The sequence below is a fragment of the Mugil cephalus genome, chromosome 9 (genome assembly GCF_022458985.1).
Source record: "Mugil cephalus isolate CIBA_MC_2020 chromosome 9, CIBA_Mcephalus_1.1, whole genome shotgun sequence".
Classification (NCBI taxonomy): Eukaryota; Metazoa; Chordata; class Actinopteri; order Mugiliformes; family Mugilidae; genus Mugil; species Mugil cephalus.
The window spans coordinates 24,563,167-24,581,447 of NC_061778.1; the positions used below are offsets into that span (position 1 = coordinate 24,563,167).

General features: G+C 39.9%; 1 protein-coding gene across 1 annotated transcript in view; it reads left to right on the forward strand.

Moving 5' to 3' along the window:
* The window catches only part of LOC125013343 (WD repeat-containing protein 49-like), a 31,464-nt gene extending 15,627 nt beyond the window's left edge, over positions 1 to 15,837 (forward strand). Inside the window, exons 14-19 of the mRNA XM_047593937.1 lie at positions 1,095 to 1,225; positions 8,672 to 8,773; positions 8,913 to 8,975; positions 10,913 to 11,100; positions 13,461 to 13,658; positions 15,265 to 15,837. Coding sequence (XP_047449893.1) covers positions 1,095 to 1,225; positions 8,672 to 8,773; positions 8,913 to 8,975; positions 10,913 to 11,100; positions 13,461 to 13,658; positions 15,265 to 15,330 — 748 coding nt within the window. The 3' untranslated portion in view covers positions 15,331 to 15,837. The remainder of the gene's footprint in view (positions 1 to 1,094; positions 1,226 to 8,671; positions 8,774 to 8,912; positions 8,976 to 10,912; positions 11,101 to 13,460; positions 13,659 to 15,264) is intronic.
* The last annotated feature ends 2,444 nt before the right edge of the window (positions 15,838 to 18,281 follow it).

Consider the following 18,281-nt stretch of genomic DNA (forward strand, 5'->3'; position numbering starts at 1 on the left):
AATCTTGATGCACTGCAGGGGTAAAACAAAGTGTGGATCTGTTGCAGGAAAAATGCAGTTTCTTTAATGAATAACTGATTATTTATTATTAAAGTCATGTACGTTATCTAGTGTTAATTATCTATTCTTTTTGGGTGAAAAGTCTTTCTATGACTATGTCTATGACTGTGCAAAATGTATTCTGATTTTTGTCTTTTATTTATGAAAAAGACATGATTTCTATTAAGCTGTCCTCATGGCTAACATTCGGGAAATTTGACTGGTGTTCTCCACTTGTGGAGGATTTCACAGCCTCTCTTTCTGTCTCCAACAACCCTCTGTTAAACATCTGCTTTCCAAGAATACATATTCAGAAACCAAGCGTTTTCTGTGATGTTTCTCCTTCTCTAAACATCACAAACCGCAGCCTTGACAATGTTGGGTAGTAAGGTCTGGGTACAACACAAGTACTGAAGGTGGACAGACAAGAAACCTTGTCTCACAAACTTAAGGAAAAAAAAAAAACATCTGAAAGTGATGATTAGTATAGATTAGAATAGATTACTCCTGGAACCTGATTATTATCCATATACCCCACAAAAAGAAACAAAACAAAACAGAAGACGCCTCATTTGGAGAAAGGTCTTATTTGGAATTTCCAAATTAGGTTTTATGTGACCCGTATCAAATCTACAATTAATATTAGTGAAATATCAGTGGACATGTTAATGTACTGTTACTCCTGTCACAACTGCTTGTACTATTACTAGTATTACTGCTGTTACTACGGCCACTAGCATTATTGCAAATATCATCGCTAATGCTGTCACTACAAATAATACTGCAATATCTGCTGCTGCTACAACCATTAAAGCTACTGCTAACGCTACTTCTGCTGCTGCTCCTGCAACCTGACATTGTTAGAAATGATATCAATGCATGAAAATATAAAGATATGACACTAACACATTCCTAATTTAATTTAATTTAATTTAAACTGCATGGAGAAGATTAAGCTTAAGAGAATTCTGTTGGATTTCTTAAATGTGGCACGGCCTTACACAATTTACTCAGTTCTCACCTCCTCCGTCCTCTCTCCCTCTCTTTCTTTACAGGATGTTGACAGTTTTCCGCCTGCATTCGTTCTCACAGTCTTCCGTGGAGCCCTCTGAGTGGAAGGGCGGCGTCCAGCATCGCGCTGATGTGCTCTGTGCCGCCTTCCAGCCTCCGCAGACTCTAGTCACAGGTGTGTGCATCGAAAGTGTTTCTTCCATTGATTTGCTTTACCAAAACTACAAAGAAAAAACTAGAGAAATGAAGGGGCCCTCAGTCGACTTGCCTTTGCACAGGAGTGCATGTGTGTGTTAACTAGTTTAGTTGTTCTTTCTTTTTTAAAATGAAACTCTCAGAGCTTATATTAAGTGGGAGCCCTGCGAGGAAGAGGGGAAAAACAAAGGCTGTGAGATTAAAGTAGAAAAAATATAAAATGAAAAATAACTGGTAGCAGTTATCTGCTGATTAAAGTAAGTGGTGTTGTTATCAAAGGACTCAAGCTCTCTCTGCTGGAAGTAGCTCTGCGTTTTTAATGTGTGTCTGAGCACATGTGTAGACAGAGAGGCTGGATAGAATGAAAAGTGTACTAAAAGTTAAAAGTTTTTAGATTAATGCCACATTAAATTTGGATAACAAATGCGATAAAATTAGAGGACACGGGTAAACAACAAATACAAATGGCGAGTGAGCTGGAAAGGATCCAATAAGAAACTCCCTGTGTGGTTTTAGGCATAGATTTGATCCTCCAGTGTTTGTGCCTGTTCCTCTTTGTTAGTGTGAGCCACACTGCTCAAAGATACATTTTATGGCAGTTCTTTTTTTATTAACATATTTGATTTCCTCACATGGACAACAGCATCCATTCTCTCTATAGACCCTTCATGGCCTACGTCACTGTGATGTTATGATGTTAGCTGGAGGCAGAACAGAACAGAAGGAAGCTTGTAGCCAACACTGTTACGTTCAACCATGAAAAAGTCGTCTTGCTGTATTTTTATACATGTTAATGCTAATGCTAGCTGCTAGGTAACACAGTATTTCAGGGGTGTCCCAGTAGAAGTTGCATTTACTACCCTCCACAGTGTTTCCACTTACTTGTAATATATTTGTTGGAGAGGCTTCACTTGATAAAGACAGACCGGACTTCGTCCCCTCTGTGTCCTCCTTTGGTCAAATCATCCATCCAGTGAGAGAGAGTGTAGGGGTCGGTGAATGTAGTCCAGTATCAGTATCAGGTAGAGTCAACTTTTTAAAATAACACTCATAGTCTCGGAGAGTGAGTGTATTTCCCTCATCCATTCTTATCAAAACATTCTTGTAATATGCTAACCAGCGTTTACAATCTATAGTGTTTGAGATCTGTTGCTTCCAGTTAAGCCCCACCCCTAAAAATATGTCACATTGTTTACAAATCGTGAAGGGGTCTATTGTGAGCCGACTATGGCCTCTCCCAGAAACCTTTAAATAACTTTCTGGAACCTGTTAATTTCCATTTCTTAGTTGGAGCTGCATTAAAAGCAAGCTTTATTTTGAACCATGCACACAGTTAAAATCAAGATCTATCCCTAACAAGATGGTATGGATGCTTCTCTTTTTCATTTTGCTGTCTTGTCATTTCTAATTTTAATGTCTGTCCTTGTCTCTATTTATGTGTGTGAGGTAATGTAACTCAGCACTACACACACAGAGAGCTTAGAGGATGAATTTCCCAGTAGCTCGCTGAGGATTTTGCTGCTGCTGCACAAGAATGTTAAAGAAGCACTAATATAATTATACGTTGCAGAAAATTAATAATAATCAGAATTACTGGAGCGGCCGATCAGTGCACATACTTGCTCTGAAATGGAAATGACTCGCACATGTGAAACCGGGGTCCTAAAATCACACCGGCTCTTTATTAAAATGCAGAAACACCGGCCGCCTCTGGCTCCCAGTCACTCTATTTTCATTATTTTTTTTATTACACTTCTCATACAAACTTTTGAACTCTTTTCCAAAGTTTGGGCTTCAAAGTTGTTTTCGTGGAATTCAACCCTGCGGTGCTTGATCTCTTCTGCCAAGCTGTCACTTCAGGCAACGAAAGAGCGTTAACCGCCGTTAAGAAACAAGGAGTTTGCTTGTTATATTTAAAAGCCACATTAATATCCTAGTGGAGGATAATCAGAATTACCAGGTCTGTCCGGGTCATTTGTATGTGGAGGCAGCAGAAGTTTGAAATGCCAGCCAAGCCCCTCAGTGCTCATCACGGTCTTACATTTTTCTGGCGAGGGGATTAAACTGGCAATCTTCCAGTCACTGGTCCACTTTTATAACCATCAAACTACAACCGCTCTGCACCCAATTTACCCCAGTGTGCTCTTCGGTTTGTGAAGTTGTATCAGTCTGGCTCACGTACTGAAAGTTCTTTTCTCGGCTAACTGGTCTGTGTGAGCGGAGCGGGGACAGCGCGGACTGTAGACCTTCCCCAGCCCTCGGAGACGGATCAGCCCTGGAGATAAGCATGGAGAGCGATGGTGTGAGGGACTGGGGGTGTGGAAAGGTGGCAAGAGCTTGGAAGGAAATTAATAGCTGGAGCTGGAACAAAGACACCATTCGGGAGCTTCTTTGTGAAACTTCTTCAAAGTTGGACGCGCAATTTCTTTGTCAGAGTGTTCAGCTCCTCTCTCGGCCTCAGTTCTGTCTCTTTTTTTACCCCCTGCTCATCATTCACTTCTGTTTACTTTTTACCTCATCTCTTTAGTTTGGCCTGCTGCATTTCTTCGTCCACACACACGCCTACACACATTGCACATTCCTCCAATTTAATTTAAATGCCCAATTTAAATTATGTTTGTTACAACTCTCTCAGTGGGGAGTCGTGACAAATGAGACAGAGCTTCTTTCAAGCATATGTCTGTGTGTGTGTGTGTGTGTTGGCTGCATGTTGAGGTGGTTTTTACTGTATGTGTTAGAGAAACAAGCTTCTATTTACACGGACCAGCCCTAACATTACAGTTAAGTGAATAACATTGGTGTGTCAGAAGCAGGGGAGATGCTCTGACCCAAGTCATCTAGCCAAAGTTGCTTATTCCACTTTCACGTCTTTCCTTCTCTTAACACATCAACAACTAGAAGAATAGTGTCTTTCAGTTGTCTATCAGCTTTTGTGAGAACCTACAGAAGGGGTCCAAAGATGGAGAAGTTGTGAACTGGCAACAGAGCTCCTTATGGGGACTACAAGCAGGAAAGTGTTGTGTATGTGATCCATGCATCATATGGATGACAGCGTCGCTCATCTGGGGAACATGCAGCACAGGAACCTCTTTCTGTTGACGTGCGGTTGTGTTTGGTCTGCAGAAATGTTCAGATGGTGATACGCGTCAAAATAATGTCTACATACAGTAAATGCTAGGGCCCACGTTAGAACATTACTGAACATTGTAATGAGATGATCAGTGGTACTGACTCCACAGATTGGTTGGTGGTTTAAATGTTTTGGCTGATTGCGTATATATGATGTTGTGTTCTCAGGTGTGTTTATTTGTGTTGTTCTCTGAACGTGGCTGCATTTTCTTGCTCAAATCAAATCACTTAATCCTTTTGTTAACAGTTGGTGGAAAGCTGAGATTTAATATTTTTCCAACTGATGCTTTGCAAGACATACCCCTTTATCTGCCATTTCTTTTTCTTCATAACCCGCTGTCACTCAGCCAATTGCTTTACAATATTGATGTCTCTGGGGGTCTCGACGTCCTGTCTGCTGAATGGAAATGATTCCCCTCATAAATAATATTTTATCTTATTAAACACATGGTGCTAATGTCTGGAAAGGCTAAACATGAAGCCGCTGTCTGCTCTGTGCGGTTTAAACATGTGATCTTCTGGTTTTTGAAACATTTTCACTGTAATCACACGCTGTGGATTTGTCTTTGTCTTTTCCAAAAAAAAAAAAATAAATAATAATAATAATAAAAAATATATATATATATATATATATTACATTCATGAAATGATGTGATTCATTCATCAATTCCTCCCACGCTTTAATATCCTGTGCATTGCTCTTTTTCCATAGGGCCTAGGGGCCATGTTTAAAAAAAAGAAATCACATTCATGTCCTTATTTCCTGTGTTTCCTCTCTTTCCTGCACACACATTAAAGCAAAGTCCAAGTATCTGTGAACTCTTTTCCACATTAACTATTTCTTTTCAAATAATTTCTTTCTCAAACCCATTGAGCACAAAGACAGCATCTATAGGCGATAATGCATTAGTTTCAGTTGGCAGCAGAGTTGTAGTCAGTAATGCTGTTTTCCCATCAGAGCTGCCAGATTTTTTGCGTTAGTGCCGCCAAGTGAAAGCGGTGGTGGCATCTTAGGCACTGCTGACAAAAGTCAATTTAAAGTTCTGTTTCGACTCGCGCAAGCTCAAGACTGCGTATATGTTTGTGTGTTTCTTGCACGTCTGCTTGTCTTGCGTCTCGAGTTGAATCTAGCTGCAGCAGAGGCATTTGGCTGATGTGGGACTGAAGCCCCCTCATCCATATTCAGTGTGTTTGCCATGTTCCGCTCGACTTGTCACACACAGACACTGTCAAACGCACACACAGCAGGGTTCATGTACGCAGGGGTCCTGTACACTTCCTCCAGTCATAACCCCGGTTTTCTCCCTTCTTCTCTCCGATCCCTTAATCCTCCGTGGCTGAACACCTTCCAAACGACCAACTCATCTGAACTTTGATGGATGGCCAAAATGTTTATCAAATGGAAATACAGGCGCAGAAAAACACTTGATGATAGCAATGCTATATTTTTGGGGTGGAGGAAGCTCCGTATGTGGCAGTGTTACTGCATATGGGACAAAAGTTGGATAAAGAAATAAAAAAAATAATTAAAAAAAAAATAAATAAATAACGCAACAGTTTAATCATCTTTGGTTCGGACCGGAAGTTAAAAAAAATAAAAAATCTGTTGAGCTCTTACACTGAACTGTTGCTACTTTATTTACAGGCTTTGATAAGGAAGGAGAAGGAAGACACTCTCTACTTCTCTATTTCTGCCACATCTATTTTCATCCTTGAAAAGGGGCTGACAATGGTATACGTTGACAATGCTGAATCTGTATCTTGCTCTTGTTTGTACCTTGTACTTCTTCTTATTTCTAGGCCAATGTACCATGTCATTACAGGATCAAATTACCAGTGAAAACTAAAAAATATCTAACAGAACAAATTATTCTGTGTCCAGATACAATAACATAATAATATACTGGAAATGTGTTTTACTCTCTTACTTTGGTCAAATTTTTCAATACAACAAGCATGATCACTTTTGTGAGTAAAGTCAACTTGTGAAAGTAAGACATGATATCATCTGCAAAAGTAAATTGACAGAATTAGTGTTGTACCAACAAAGACTACACTTGTTTGATCTATGAGATAAAATGATGCAAAAAGTTGCCTTAGTTTTTTTTTAAGTAGATGGAGCACAGTATTTTTATCAGTGCACGGCCGACTTACAGCTAAAACCCCTTGCTAATGGTGATATCTAACGGCTAACTGGTGTTAGTTCCGTAAGCTAACGTTACGTTGAGGAAAAAACACATCTTATAATTTGCAAACGTTAGCTTGAAATTAAATTTGAATCAAGCATTTTAAAACAACTTGATAACATTAGTTTCAAAGGTCTTTTGAAGCCACTTTCTATTGTTAATTCTAAATTACATCAAGAGTCATCAATAAAATCTAGTTATTTGTCTTATTCATTTCTACATCAATCTAAAACCTGAAAGACTGCAGTAATTAACCAACTATATCACTAACATTAACGTAATTTTTACCTTAAAGTTCAGTCTGCATTGTTTCCAGGGTCTTCTTTTGCGGAGCTGGTGGTGGTTGGGATTTACCCAGAGTTCATTACAACGGGCAAAAGCTGGAGCAGATTAACCTTAATAACGAGCAAATTGTGTGTTGTTGGGGTCTTCATAAGAAGATTTGTTGAGCCACTTACATACAGCTTGTTAATGAAAAAATCAAAATGACTTGTATTTTGAACAAATGTAGACAAATTCAAAACATAATACATTCATGTCAAGAGATTTTTTTTTTTGTTGTTGTTGTTATTATCACAGGCTTAATTTTGTTAAAATTACATATTCTCAGATTGACGTTTTTCAGTGAACAGAAACACCTCATGCAGCCACTGCAATCTGCCCTGGTACACACTAAAGTCATTCATTCTGCATACAACTGTACCAAAGAAATGAGATGTTAAATCTAATGTTTGAAAGTCTTTCAGTGGGCAAAAGCACTTTATGCATGTCACAAACATTATATTGTGATGGATGTTTCAGGGCATGTAAAGCCCGTGCCAGGCTGCATCCTGCTGGGTATGGCTGCTGCCATCATTGCTATGGGGTGGGGGTGTCTGGTCTACGTGTGTGGTACATGTCTAAGTAACATCCTCATGAATCCCAGGTCCAAAAGTTTCCCAGCAGAACACTGAATTCTCACAAGATGGTCACTGTTATTTACTTCACCTGTCAGTGTTTTTAATGTTGTGCCTGATCGGTGTATACATCTTATTGGGTCATTTTATTTAGCGCCCATCCCTCTGGTTAAATCAGTGCTCTCCATGTATACATAGCTGCAAGTTAATTGCCTCTGAATATTGTGTTGGTTGTATAGTAATATCAAATTTTTAAAGGACTCATAAAAAAAACAACAAAAATATAACATTTTTCACAAACAATGAAACCTAAATGAGCAAACCCCCGTGGAAGATAAGTATAAAACTATAATGCACACACTGCACAGATGCTATGCACTGTGGTGTGTGCTGCAGGTATTACTGGTTTAGAGCCTGTATGAAAGTTAATGAAGGTCATTAATCTGTCTGCATCCGAAAGCCAACACTGTGTACATGGTGCACATATCTACACTCTCTCATTTTCCCTCTCCCTCTCTGCCTTAATCATACACACATGTTTTTTTTGATCCTCAGAAAGTTGTAGGGTTACAGGACAACAAGGACTCACAGATTTAGCATTCTGAGTTTGGCTCCCACAACTTAATAAAACCAAGAACAGACAGAGAGAGAGAGAGAGAGAGAGAGAGAGACATGATAAAAGTCGCTTGAAATACAGAAGCTGGCCCTGGGCTGCATGAATAATGCAGTCAACCCACACAACCATAAAGTTTATACCTCCTATTGCTCACACACACTCACCTCCTATAGCCAATCCACTCCGCGCACATCTCATTAACTCCTGCTGTTCATCTGTCGAACCACCTGATGAGATTTCAGCCCTGTTTGATAAACACAGACGTGCCTTCATAATGTAGATCACTTGAAAAGCTCTTTCTCTTGAGGTGAAAGTTAAGGGTTGAGCAGAACAGATGGGGGAGGCCGGGGACAGATGTTGAGCCTTATCATCTTTAAAGTGGTTTTAGTGGCTGGCTTGCATGATTCAGCAGCGGGGGCAAAGTAAAAGTGAGTGTGTTGACAAGAAAGTTTTTTTCTTGGTTGTGGCTTCTCTTTCTTTTGAAAATGTGAGACTCTCTCAGTAAATAGATTTTTTTTCTGGATGATACATACCACCATAAAGCAAAGTCCACTATAAGAAAGCTTCTGATAAGCTGGTGCTTTTTGGTTTGTGCGCAGGCAGCTACGATGGAGAGATCACAGTGTGGAACAGCAGCACGGAGAAGGCTCTGAAGAAACTGAGGGCACATGGTGCACTCGGAGACCCCAAGAAGCAGCAAGGTCTCATTTTCACAAGCAAATGCAAACAAACTCAAAGAACTACAAAATTCAAGTAATTCATTCGACAACTAACTTCTCTCACTAATTGTAATTTTGTCTGTAATTTTTGTCTTTCTGGGTCCTTTTCATGAAATTTAAGACGACAGCTGTTTCGCCATCACCAGATTGTTCTTCATACCTGGACGCACATCTGTGACTGCAGGTGAAATCTTAAAAACTCCATGTGTCAGATCAGATTTATTGTCTGTTAAGTATGTTCTTAAAGGTTTCTGTTCAGTTTTATTTATATGGCACCAATAACAATACAAATCGTCTCAAGATGCTTCACAAAAAACAGCCTGAAACCAGAGCAGCCTGAGGGTGACAGTGGCAGGAAAAACTCCCTTTTAACAGGAAGAAACCTTGAGCAGAACCCAGCTTATATGGAGGGACCCATCTGCTGAAGGCCAGCCGGTTAGAAACAGAGAAGATAGAGAGAGAAGAAGAGCAGGAGAAACAAGATAAACAAACTTCTGTCATAGATACATACATCAAGCTGAAGGAAACATGTAGGGTCTAGTAATATAGCACATAGCTGATGATCTGGCTGCATCTACACTATGGACAAAATCTCTTCAACCCAGCTGAAATTATTCTGATGAGAGCTTTCATCTTAACCTAACATGGGCGCTTGATAAAATTATCTGATAAGACGAATGCATTTATGTGCCACAAAACATCAGAGATATAAAAGAAGATTAGAGAGCGTGAAAACAGGCAACTGGCCTTGTTTGGCTTCTCGCCACTCATCCATGTGGCTTCTTGCTTTCCAGTATTTCTTTTCGATCACCAAGTAACAGTAGATGTTGAAGAAGGATTTCAACAATGCTGCTCATGTCGTTTGCAGCTCCATTCATATTTTAAAACCCTAGTTGGAACAACTTGTTTATGACCTCCATGTTTCTTTAGTCACACCACCTTTTGTTTTACTGATATAAGGTGAACATGTGCAGAGAGGCATGATGAGATCAAGTGGTTTAATAGAAGCTAGAGTGTTCTCCTATTCAACGCATTATTAAAAGATTAACACCACCTTTCTCAGCCTGATTGGATATTCCTTTTGATCGGGCCAGTCTTTTCCGATTGAGGTGCTTTGATGAATTCTTTTTATACTGATTGGGCCGTTGTTCTGGTTATTATTAATAGGGTCTGTGTAAAAGTAGTCAGCATCAGGTGAAGTGTCTGAGGGGGTTTTGCAAAATAACAGCAGAAAATGCAATTAAAAGTTCGCACATAAATTCTGTTCCTAGCTTTATTACATAAAAATTAATAATAAAATAAATAAGATAAGATACTGCTTTATTTTTGATTTGAAGCCAATTTATTTAAGCAGATATTCTCTGGGTTTTAATACTGTAGTTTGAGCTTCCATGTGAATTCCTGCAAATCTAAGAGTTGTACAGTACTTTATAAAAACTGGAAAGTTGGAAAGAGTTCTAAAATTAAAAGCACTTTGCATGCACACAGCCTTATTTTTGTTGATGAAATACCGGTTGCAAATATACAGTTGCATAACGGATATAATTTCCATTTTAATAACAAGGTCGCCCAAGTTTTGAAGTCATTTTCCATTTAATCTCAGTGTTAAATAGCTGCTGCCTCTGTCAGCTGTAGCTATTTAGTACTAAAAAAAAAACAGCATCTGGGCCCCGGCCCCTTTGCCTGCTGCTCAGACTGACTGTGGCAATGAAGTGTGTGGGTCTGTCGACAAGGTTTAAGTACAGGGCTGTAGTCAATAGAGCAGATGCAACTCATTTTCCAGGAATAACTTAACACGTCTTGAAGGAGGAAACCAAAGCAGTCACGATTTGACCCTGCATCTGCTTGTACGCACAGTTCTCACTGGAGATTAGTGACTGTACAGATGTTTAATGCTTTTCAAGAATTACAAGTGGTTCAACATGAAGCTGTATTTTTTGTTGTCCTTAGCAACAATAAGATATCTTTTCTCCACTAGTGTATCCCCTCTGACTTACTTACCTAACCGTTGTTGTACTATTAATAGCAATAGTACGCATTTGCTTTTTACACTTACCAAAGACACACCTTTACAGATGTCAGTGTTTATTCCGGACATTTCTGTATGTGCTTGCATATCAGGTGCAGATTTGGTGTCCTGCGGTGGTTTAGGACTGGTCAGGCTGTGGAACACCCAACGCGGCCATCTGGTGGGACAGTTTACAGCTCACAGCAGAGACCTGGGATCTATCGTCATGACCGTCAGCCCCTGTGGAAAATATTTAGTCACCGGTGATAAGGAAGGAACGATCAAGACGTGGGACATAAAGGTAAGTTCTTGTGACACACACTGTGTATACCGGCTGCAGGCGGCGACATTAATTTCAGTATGAATTAGTGTCTTCATCCCAGCCTAGTATATTTCTATAGTGTAAGAAGAACAGAAGAGAGAGTGACAAAGACAGATTGATGGGCACTGATGAACAGAATGCCAGAGGGAGGGACAGAGATCAAGAGACAGACTATAACAGACAGTGAAGAAAGAGTGGACCCTCGATATTTCCATTAGATCGGGCATGTTGTTCAGTCTGAAAATGACAGCGCTGTCTGTCATTTTGAAACCTCAGCAGCTCGGTAAGACGTGATGAAGACAGTCAATCGTTAGAAAGAAAATCTCCCCTGATATATTAACAGAAAGAAGTAGAGCCCCCGTCCTCTTTGAAGATTTATTTTAACCCATTAAGGGCTACGGTACTTTCTAAAAAATGTTCTAAAGCCTGCACCTAGACGCAGGAAATAAAAATGGATTCTCGTAACGGCAGAAACAGTCAAGACAATTGAATACCTTTTTCTAGATACTTCTAGATAACCTTAGAGTATATATAAAGTTGGACTTCTTTGTCCCGTAGTATTCCTAAAGAATGATTTTAATACTTCGTGTGGTGTCCCTGGCTGTCATCATCTGGATACCATTACATGATCACATAACATACTATACTGTACATTACATGTATTTGATAGCTGAAGATTTTGTGATGCCTTACAGACGCCTCTTGACTTTTTGACTCTGATTATGGAGATCTAGAGTTTGCCACTGCTATGAGGCGTCGCTGCATCACTGTCATGCTCATAATCGGAGTAAAAGAACACCCTCTTGGGTATTATCACCACAATATTCTGAGCTCAACTCTCTGTCACAGTTTATAAGAGGGGATGCATTCAGATGAGTACGTTTCATTTGGCTTCTGGTTTAATTTATGTAGATTTATGTATGTATGTAGCAGAGTCAAAGAAGTTGGGCAAGCTCAGTGCTCTTGCAGAAATCCTGTCCTTCGGCAAGTCAGGAATCACATGGATGACTCAAATAATTGTAGAATATGTGGTGTTGTGTTCACAGACACAGACACAGACTATAGGTAGAGGTTTTGGGCTTTGAATATTTATACATGTCTAAGTGGTGTGCAAGAGGAGGCAATAGAGAACATTAGCATCAAAACAGTTTAATTCAACTTTCCAAAACACAATTGCAGGATTTCCCCTTCCTCTTGCCCAATGCCAGTTAGAATACGCTTCGTCCATCTTCAGAATAAGCAGTTTTACTACTGTGCATGGATAGATATGAGAAGAAATGTAGTACAGTCTTCACAGTTTTCGTTAATATATCATCACCTGTACCTGTATATTTTTATATTTCTATGAGAATGAGCCCTTCCTATCATGTATGTAGGGAGCATGTTCATGTTTCTACAGTAGCCCGGAAGGAACAGACAAAACCCTGAGTCCAGAAATGGTTTTACATGCTTGGAAAGACAGGGGTGAATGAGGTGTATCCAGTTGCTTGTAGTCTGCAACTTCACCAATAGATGTCACAAAATTATACACACAGACCATCCAACATTAAGATCCATCCAACATTAGCATGTACAGCCCGGTAGTATTCTTAACTAGTTAGGATTCTTTGGTCACAACGACATCATTGGCTAACACTACATTATTTGGACAGGTAATATTTTCAAAGTACAAGCAACAAAGTTACTAAATTGTGAGGGAGTTGAATTGTTGCTCAAGCACTCATTGATGTTATGTTGTGATAAATCCAAAAAAAAAGAATGTAATAATAATAAAATGAATCAGATTTATAGCACATTATGCAGCAACAAGTGTCATGCATCCGTTTGTGGCTTTGTATTGCTGACTTCCATTGAAAACAATTTAAAATAAGTTGTTTTTCCACTGTTAGTCTGAATGCACCATTAGAAAATGCTCTACTCATGAATGAATCCCTAGTGTCCTCCACAGTCTAATCTTACAGTGTCCTGCATTTAACTCCAGCTACTGTAACTGTCTCTATGCTGCAGGACAATAAACTGCTGCTTTTCTGTTATTTCAGCCTTCCACATAGACTACAGTAGATTAACAGCTTTTGAGGATGCTGAACATTTTTCTTAGTGTATATCTTTCAATTTTTTACATGAACTAGCTAGCTCAGTCTTCCATTACAAATTATATTAAAAAAAAAGAAAGAAAGAAAAAAAAACAATCTGCTCTGGTGGCCACTGTAAACTTCTTTATGACAGAGCACACATTTTGGAATGGCATGAAGTAATTATTTTTATACATCCACACAGAGAAATTGAAAACTTTCTTCCAGTCAAACTAAAGTTTAAGCTTTTTCTCCTTCTCCCCACAGGATTACTACCTCACACCAGATAACGGAGTAAACAAAGAATCCCCAGAACTAGTGTGTAGTTTCAGCCCACACCTTGATCACGTGACTCACCTGGAGATATGTGTCCATGGCGACAGGCCCCTCCTCCTCTCAGCATCATCAGACTGCAGTGTGGCTCTTAGCTACCTCCCTGGAGAGGCCATTGGTTTGTTTGGACAGGTAAAGACGCAGGCGCAGTTTGTTTAAGCTCCGGTAGCCTGAATTACATAACCTTTTCATCATCATGCTGACAAAGTAACACTTCACAGTTCAAATGTTGCAGCACAGGCTGGCTCTGATACAACCTAACCTCCCACTCTGCTGGTGGGTGGTAGCATCCAGTTGATGTAATGAATGTGAAATCCAGCGTTGAGCCACAGTTAGCTGCGTGTGTGTGTTTTGTGTCAAAGAAGGCCCATATTAAGTTACCCCGGGGCAGTGTCTGCTGAGTGTTGCTTTTTTTCACTTTGCCTCAGGCCCACACAGATACACAATCACACAAGTACATTCACATAAATACACACAACCAAATATGCTCCAAAGTGAAGCATACACGAATGAAAGCAAACATGCTTGTACACCTACAAACACAATCTGCACAATCAGAGACGGCTGGTATAAATTGTCAAACAGGGCTAAGCCATACACACAAAAAAGATGATAATAACATCATCTTCAATAACTTACAACAGATTGTTTTAGCTTTTGGTGAAACAGCAACAGCCCAAAAAAGTCAAAAGAAAAACATATATTATCTCTAAATGGGCTGATTTTTTTTCAGCCCCAGCGCATCTGCTCCTATTCATTTAATTCTTGTAAGTGATTGACAGGTGTCCTGTCACGCCCCCATCTTTCACTGATCATTTGGGCTAAATCCAGTCAGCCCTCAGGCTGCTGGTTATTGGTCAAAAGTGCTGCTGGTGCCAGAGTGGGAGAATGGAGAAGAAGATCAGCTATGGCGGCGTTAGCATGAACGAGGTGTAATACTTGATTTCTAATCCATTTTCCCCAATGTCTTTGGAGGAAAAGTTGGAAGTTAAGAGACTGGGATCACATCAGCCAAACAATGTTCAAATCACTCAAAAGGACAAATGACCAGATCGTAAGTTTCATGTTTCCTGGTCTGAAAGAAATGACTGGCAGGAACAGCGTTAAACTGTCCATGTTACGAAAATGCTGATTCAGCATTACGAGCCTTTTGGTTAGACAGGACAGTGGTTAGCGACGCTAGCTACCACATGACACATCGGGGTTGAAGTAAAGCATTAAAAAATTAGATTGTACCTGTAATTGATGTAACTGTATGTATTGTAGGTGATGTTTCTTTTGCTGCTGTGTTTACTATTTAATCAGTATTATGCATTTGTTAACCCACCCACCAAATTTCCACACCAGCCGCCATGTCACAGAATCATTAAGCAAGCCAGTGTTCACTGTGTGCCAATGCTGCTACATGTGGAATGCCTAGAGACAAATTGTGGTTAGTACTGTGTGTGTTAATGCTGTCCATGGTATTGTCCCAATTTCATTAAGCAACAATTTTATTAGTACTGTTGTTCGTGCTTTTAGTGTTTATAGGGGATGCAGTCTGCAAATAACAATCCTAGACAAATGTTCATTAAGGATCATGTTAATTGATGCTTATGTATTTGGGTCAAGGCCAAAATGCAGAGACATTAAAAGCTCTCTCTGAGAGAGCAAAGTCTCAGTGAGATTAAACTGCTCATTTATGTCTCAAAATCTCATCTAATCTGTTGAAATCTCCGTTGCTCTACGTCACCTGTAGGAGGATCACTGGTGTTTGGAGAGACCTGGAACACAGCACGTACAACAGGAACCTGAGCAGGACTAGAGTGACCTCCAGAGACCACCTCCAGACCCAGCAGCAGATGAGGGGATAAAAGATGAGCACGAGGACGTTGTGGGACAGATGCTGCCCTCAAATGGTACTCATGAGCTCATGGTTACGACCATGAAGTTATGTACACAAAGTGCCTGGTCTTCAGGTGGTAACTTCAGCTGTGGGTCTTGAGATCACTGCTGCTAGACAACAACCTTGTAACATAATGCATATTAAAAGGATTGAGCCACTAGGAATATTAGCATTTTCTTCATATTATACACTGTAAGAGGAAACATTTCATTTTGAGGCGGGCCATGACTACTTGTTGCCTTCAGGTGGACATGCAACATCATTTGTTAGTTGAAGCAACACCTCTGCCAGGCTGAACATTTAAATGTCCAGTATTTTAAAGACCGACTGATTTAATGTTGAAGAAATGCATATTCATTCGGAATATCAACGTTTTCACATGACCTTTGACCTCTAAACACAATAAAGACAAAACGTGTTTTGGAATTTTCTTGTAGATAGAAGGAGTGGTAAGATTATGACTGGGACTTCTGAAGTAACTAAAGCATTTCATCTTCTATCCCATGATCTGGATGACTGAGAGCCTTAACATACATACTTCATCTTCTGTTGCAAAAAGCATTTGAGTTTTTCGTAATAGTTACTTGAATTTTTATGAAAAACCAGAATCATAATAACTGTGCTAACAGAAGTAGAGAATTGTCTGTCACGTAGACAGAGAGACTTGAGTGAAACACACATGGCTAATTTGCAACTTTTTTCACATTTTATTTCCATGCCTTAGGACAGAGTGGTGTGTAATAGTATGAGAATGAATTAGTGTTTGAGCTGCTCCTCGTTCTAAGACTGAACAGAAATAGCTCGCCATTATTTGAGGAAATTTGATAGTGCCTTATGGTTTCATACAGAAACTATTCTTCACTAGGTTTCTCAAAGTCACTCTCAAATTATTTGTCACTGCAGTAGCCTCTAGGTACACGTACAAGATGTAGATTGTCTGCTGTCTGTGAGATGGATTTTCATGTCACAAACACTGAATGAGGTGACTATGAACTAGACGAGACATTAGAATAATTAAACTACTAAAACTCTCAAAGATGTGGATATGATTTTAGGTAACATGACCAGCTGCTTGCTTTGGGCAATCAATGAGATCAAATCTATTACGTGATATATACACATACCTGCTACATAAATATATCATACGCTAAGTAACAACACAATGAAAACTGAAGGGGGCATAGTCTCTGACCTAAACTCAAACACTGTTTTATGATAATGCGACTACTGAGGAAACAGAGTTGGATCTGTATGCTATAAGTTCTTAAGAGCCACTACCCAGGTTTTCTTATTTTATTAAATGCATAACATAAAAAGTAGAACTGTAAAAATGTAAAAATCCCTTTGGGACAAACAATCTCAAAAGACAAAGATGATTCAGAGGTAGAGGACTGTCACATTAGCAGCTTTAGACTGGAAGCTGCAATGAAAGTCTAGAAGAGAGATGTGGTCATGTGGAGGAGGTTGTAACGGCATGTCCGGCCGTCAGCGCGAAGCTCTGAGGTTACGTTCGGTACAAATTATATGATGTCTGCGAGAGGCAGCGAATGATGTTGAACACTTAATAAAGGTCGATCAAACGCACTCTTACTGAGCTGGTTGTAATATTTAGCTCTGACGGGGAAATGAGAACCTTTTCTTTTTTTCTATTATTCTTATGATTATACCCTAAGTTCACAAATGATCCTTACGGGGGGCATAAAAATGTAAGCAATCAGAAGAAGAATGTAATATTAATCCACAGCAGGGTATTGAAAACTGTAGGAGAATTTAAGTGCCTCTGGAAGCCCGAGGGCAAGTCAAAAGACTCCACATTTGAAAAGAAGAACTTTTTAAAGCTTGAACTGCAGAGACAGTGGCCAGCACGACTCTGCGGGAAGGAATCAATACCGACAGTGTGTGTGTGTGAGTGTGTATACTGTACTGAGCTCATCAGAAAAGTTTCTGTGGTTGATTTGGTGGAAGGGCCAATTGGCAAGTCTTGACTGGGCTGCCAGCCAGCTACAGGAGGCAGGAGGTGAGGAGAGGGAATGGCTTCAGTCCATCAGAGCAGCCATTCACCAGTGAGTGAGAGTGTCAGGTCTGTTCGGCTCACTCCATCACTGTGTGCGTTTGTGTGTTTGTGCGCTTTTGTGAGCAATACAGAGTCATGGATATTGATGGGTTTGGGCGCTCGCTCTAATCTCTGCGGCAACCCAAAGTACTCCGGTATCCACAGGAGAAATAAGACACCCTGCCCTGTGACACACACACACACACACACGCTCTAACAGGAAAGTGCACGACTTTTTCTTTGTGCTTGTTTCATATCCATAAAGATCACCTAAAATGATAACAGCCCAGGTTCCTAAGTGAATACTTGGAACGTTAAACAGCTAAACATGTCGGGGAACGGTAGACGTTAAATTCATCACGACTTCCCACACACACACACACACACACAATGTGGAGGTGGAAAAGCAATTACAAGCAGGCAAGTTGATTTTGATTCTAATTGGAGCCCTCGCTGAGAGTTCCACCTGTTATTGTCGTCAGCCAGCAAACATAAATGTGGAGCTGTCAATACTACGAAGCTGCTTTCGCTCAGTTTATTCCAAACTCCGGTGGCCTGAACACCAAATCCTCCTCTGAGTTCTTTTGATAAACTGGGTGAACAGTTCTAGTACCAGGTGCTTATTAGCCATGATTAGAGAATTTGCAAAGCCGTAATGTGGACTCCTTCATACTACTTGCATGTAATTGTGTTTATCTACAGTTGCACGTTTAATTTTATGTGTAATTTGCATATTAACATCTGGTCTTAATAACCCCTCTTTGCAAACCCAACACATTTCTAACGGACGCTGCATCTCAGATAGTCAGAAATGGAA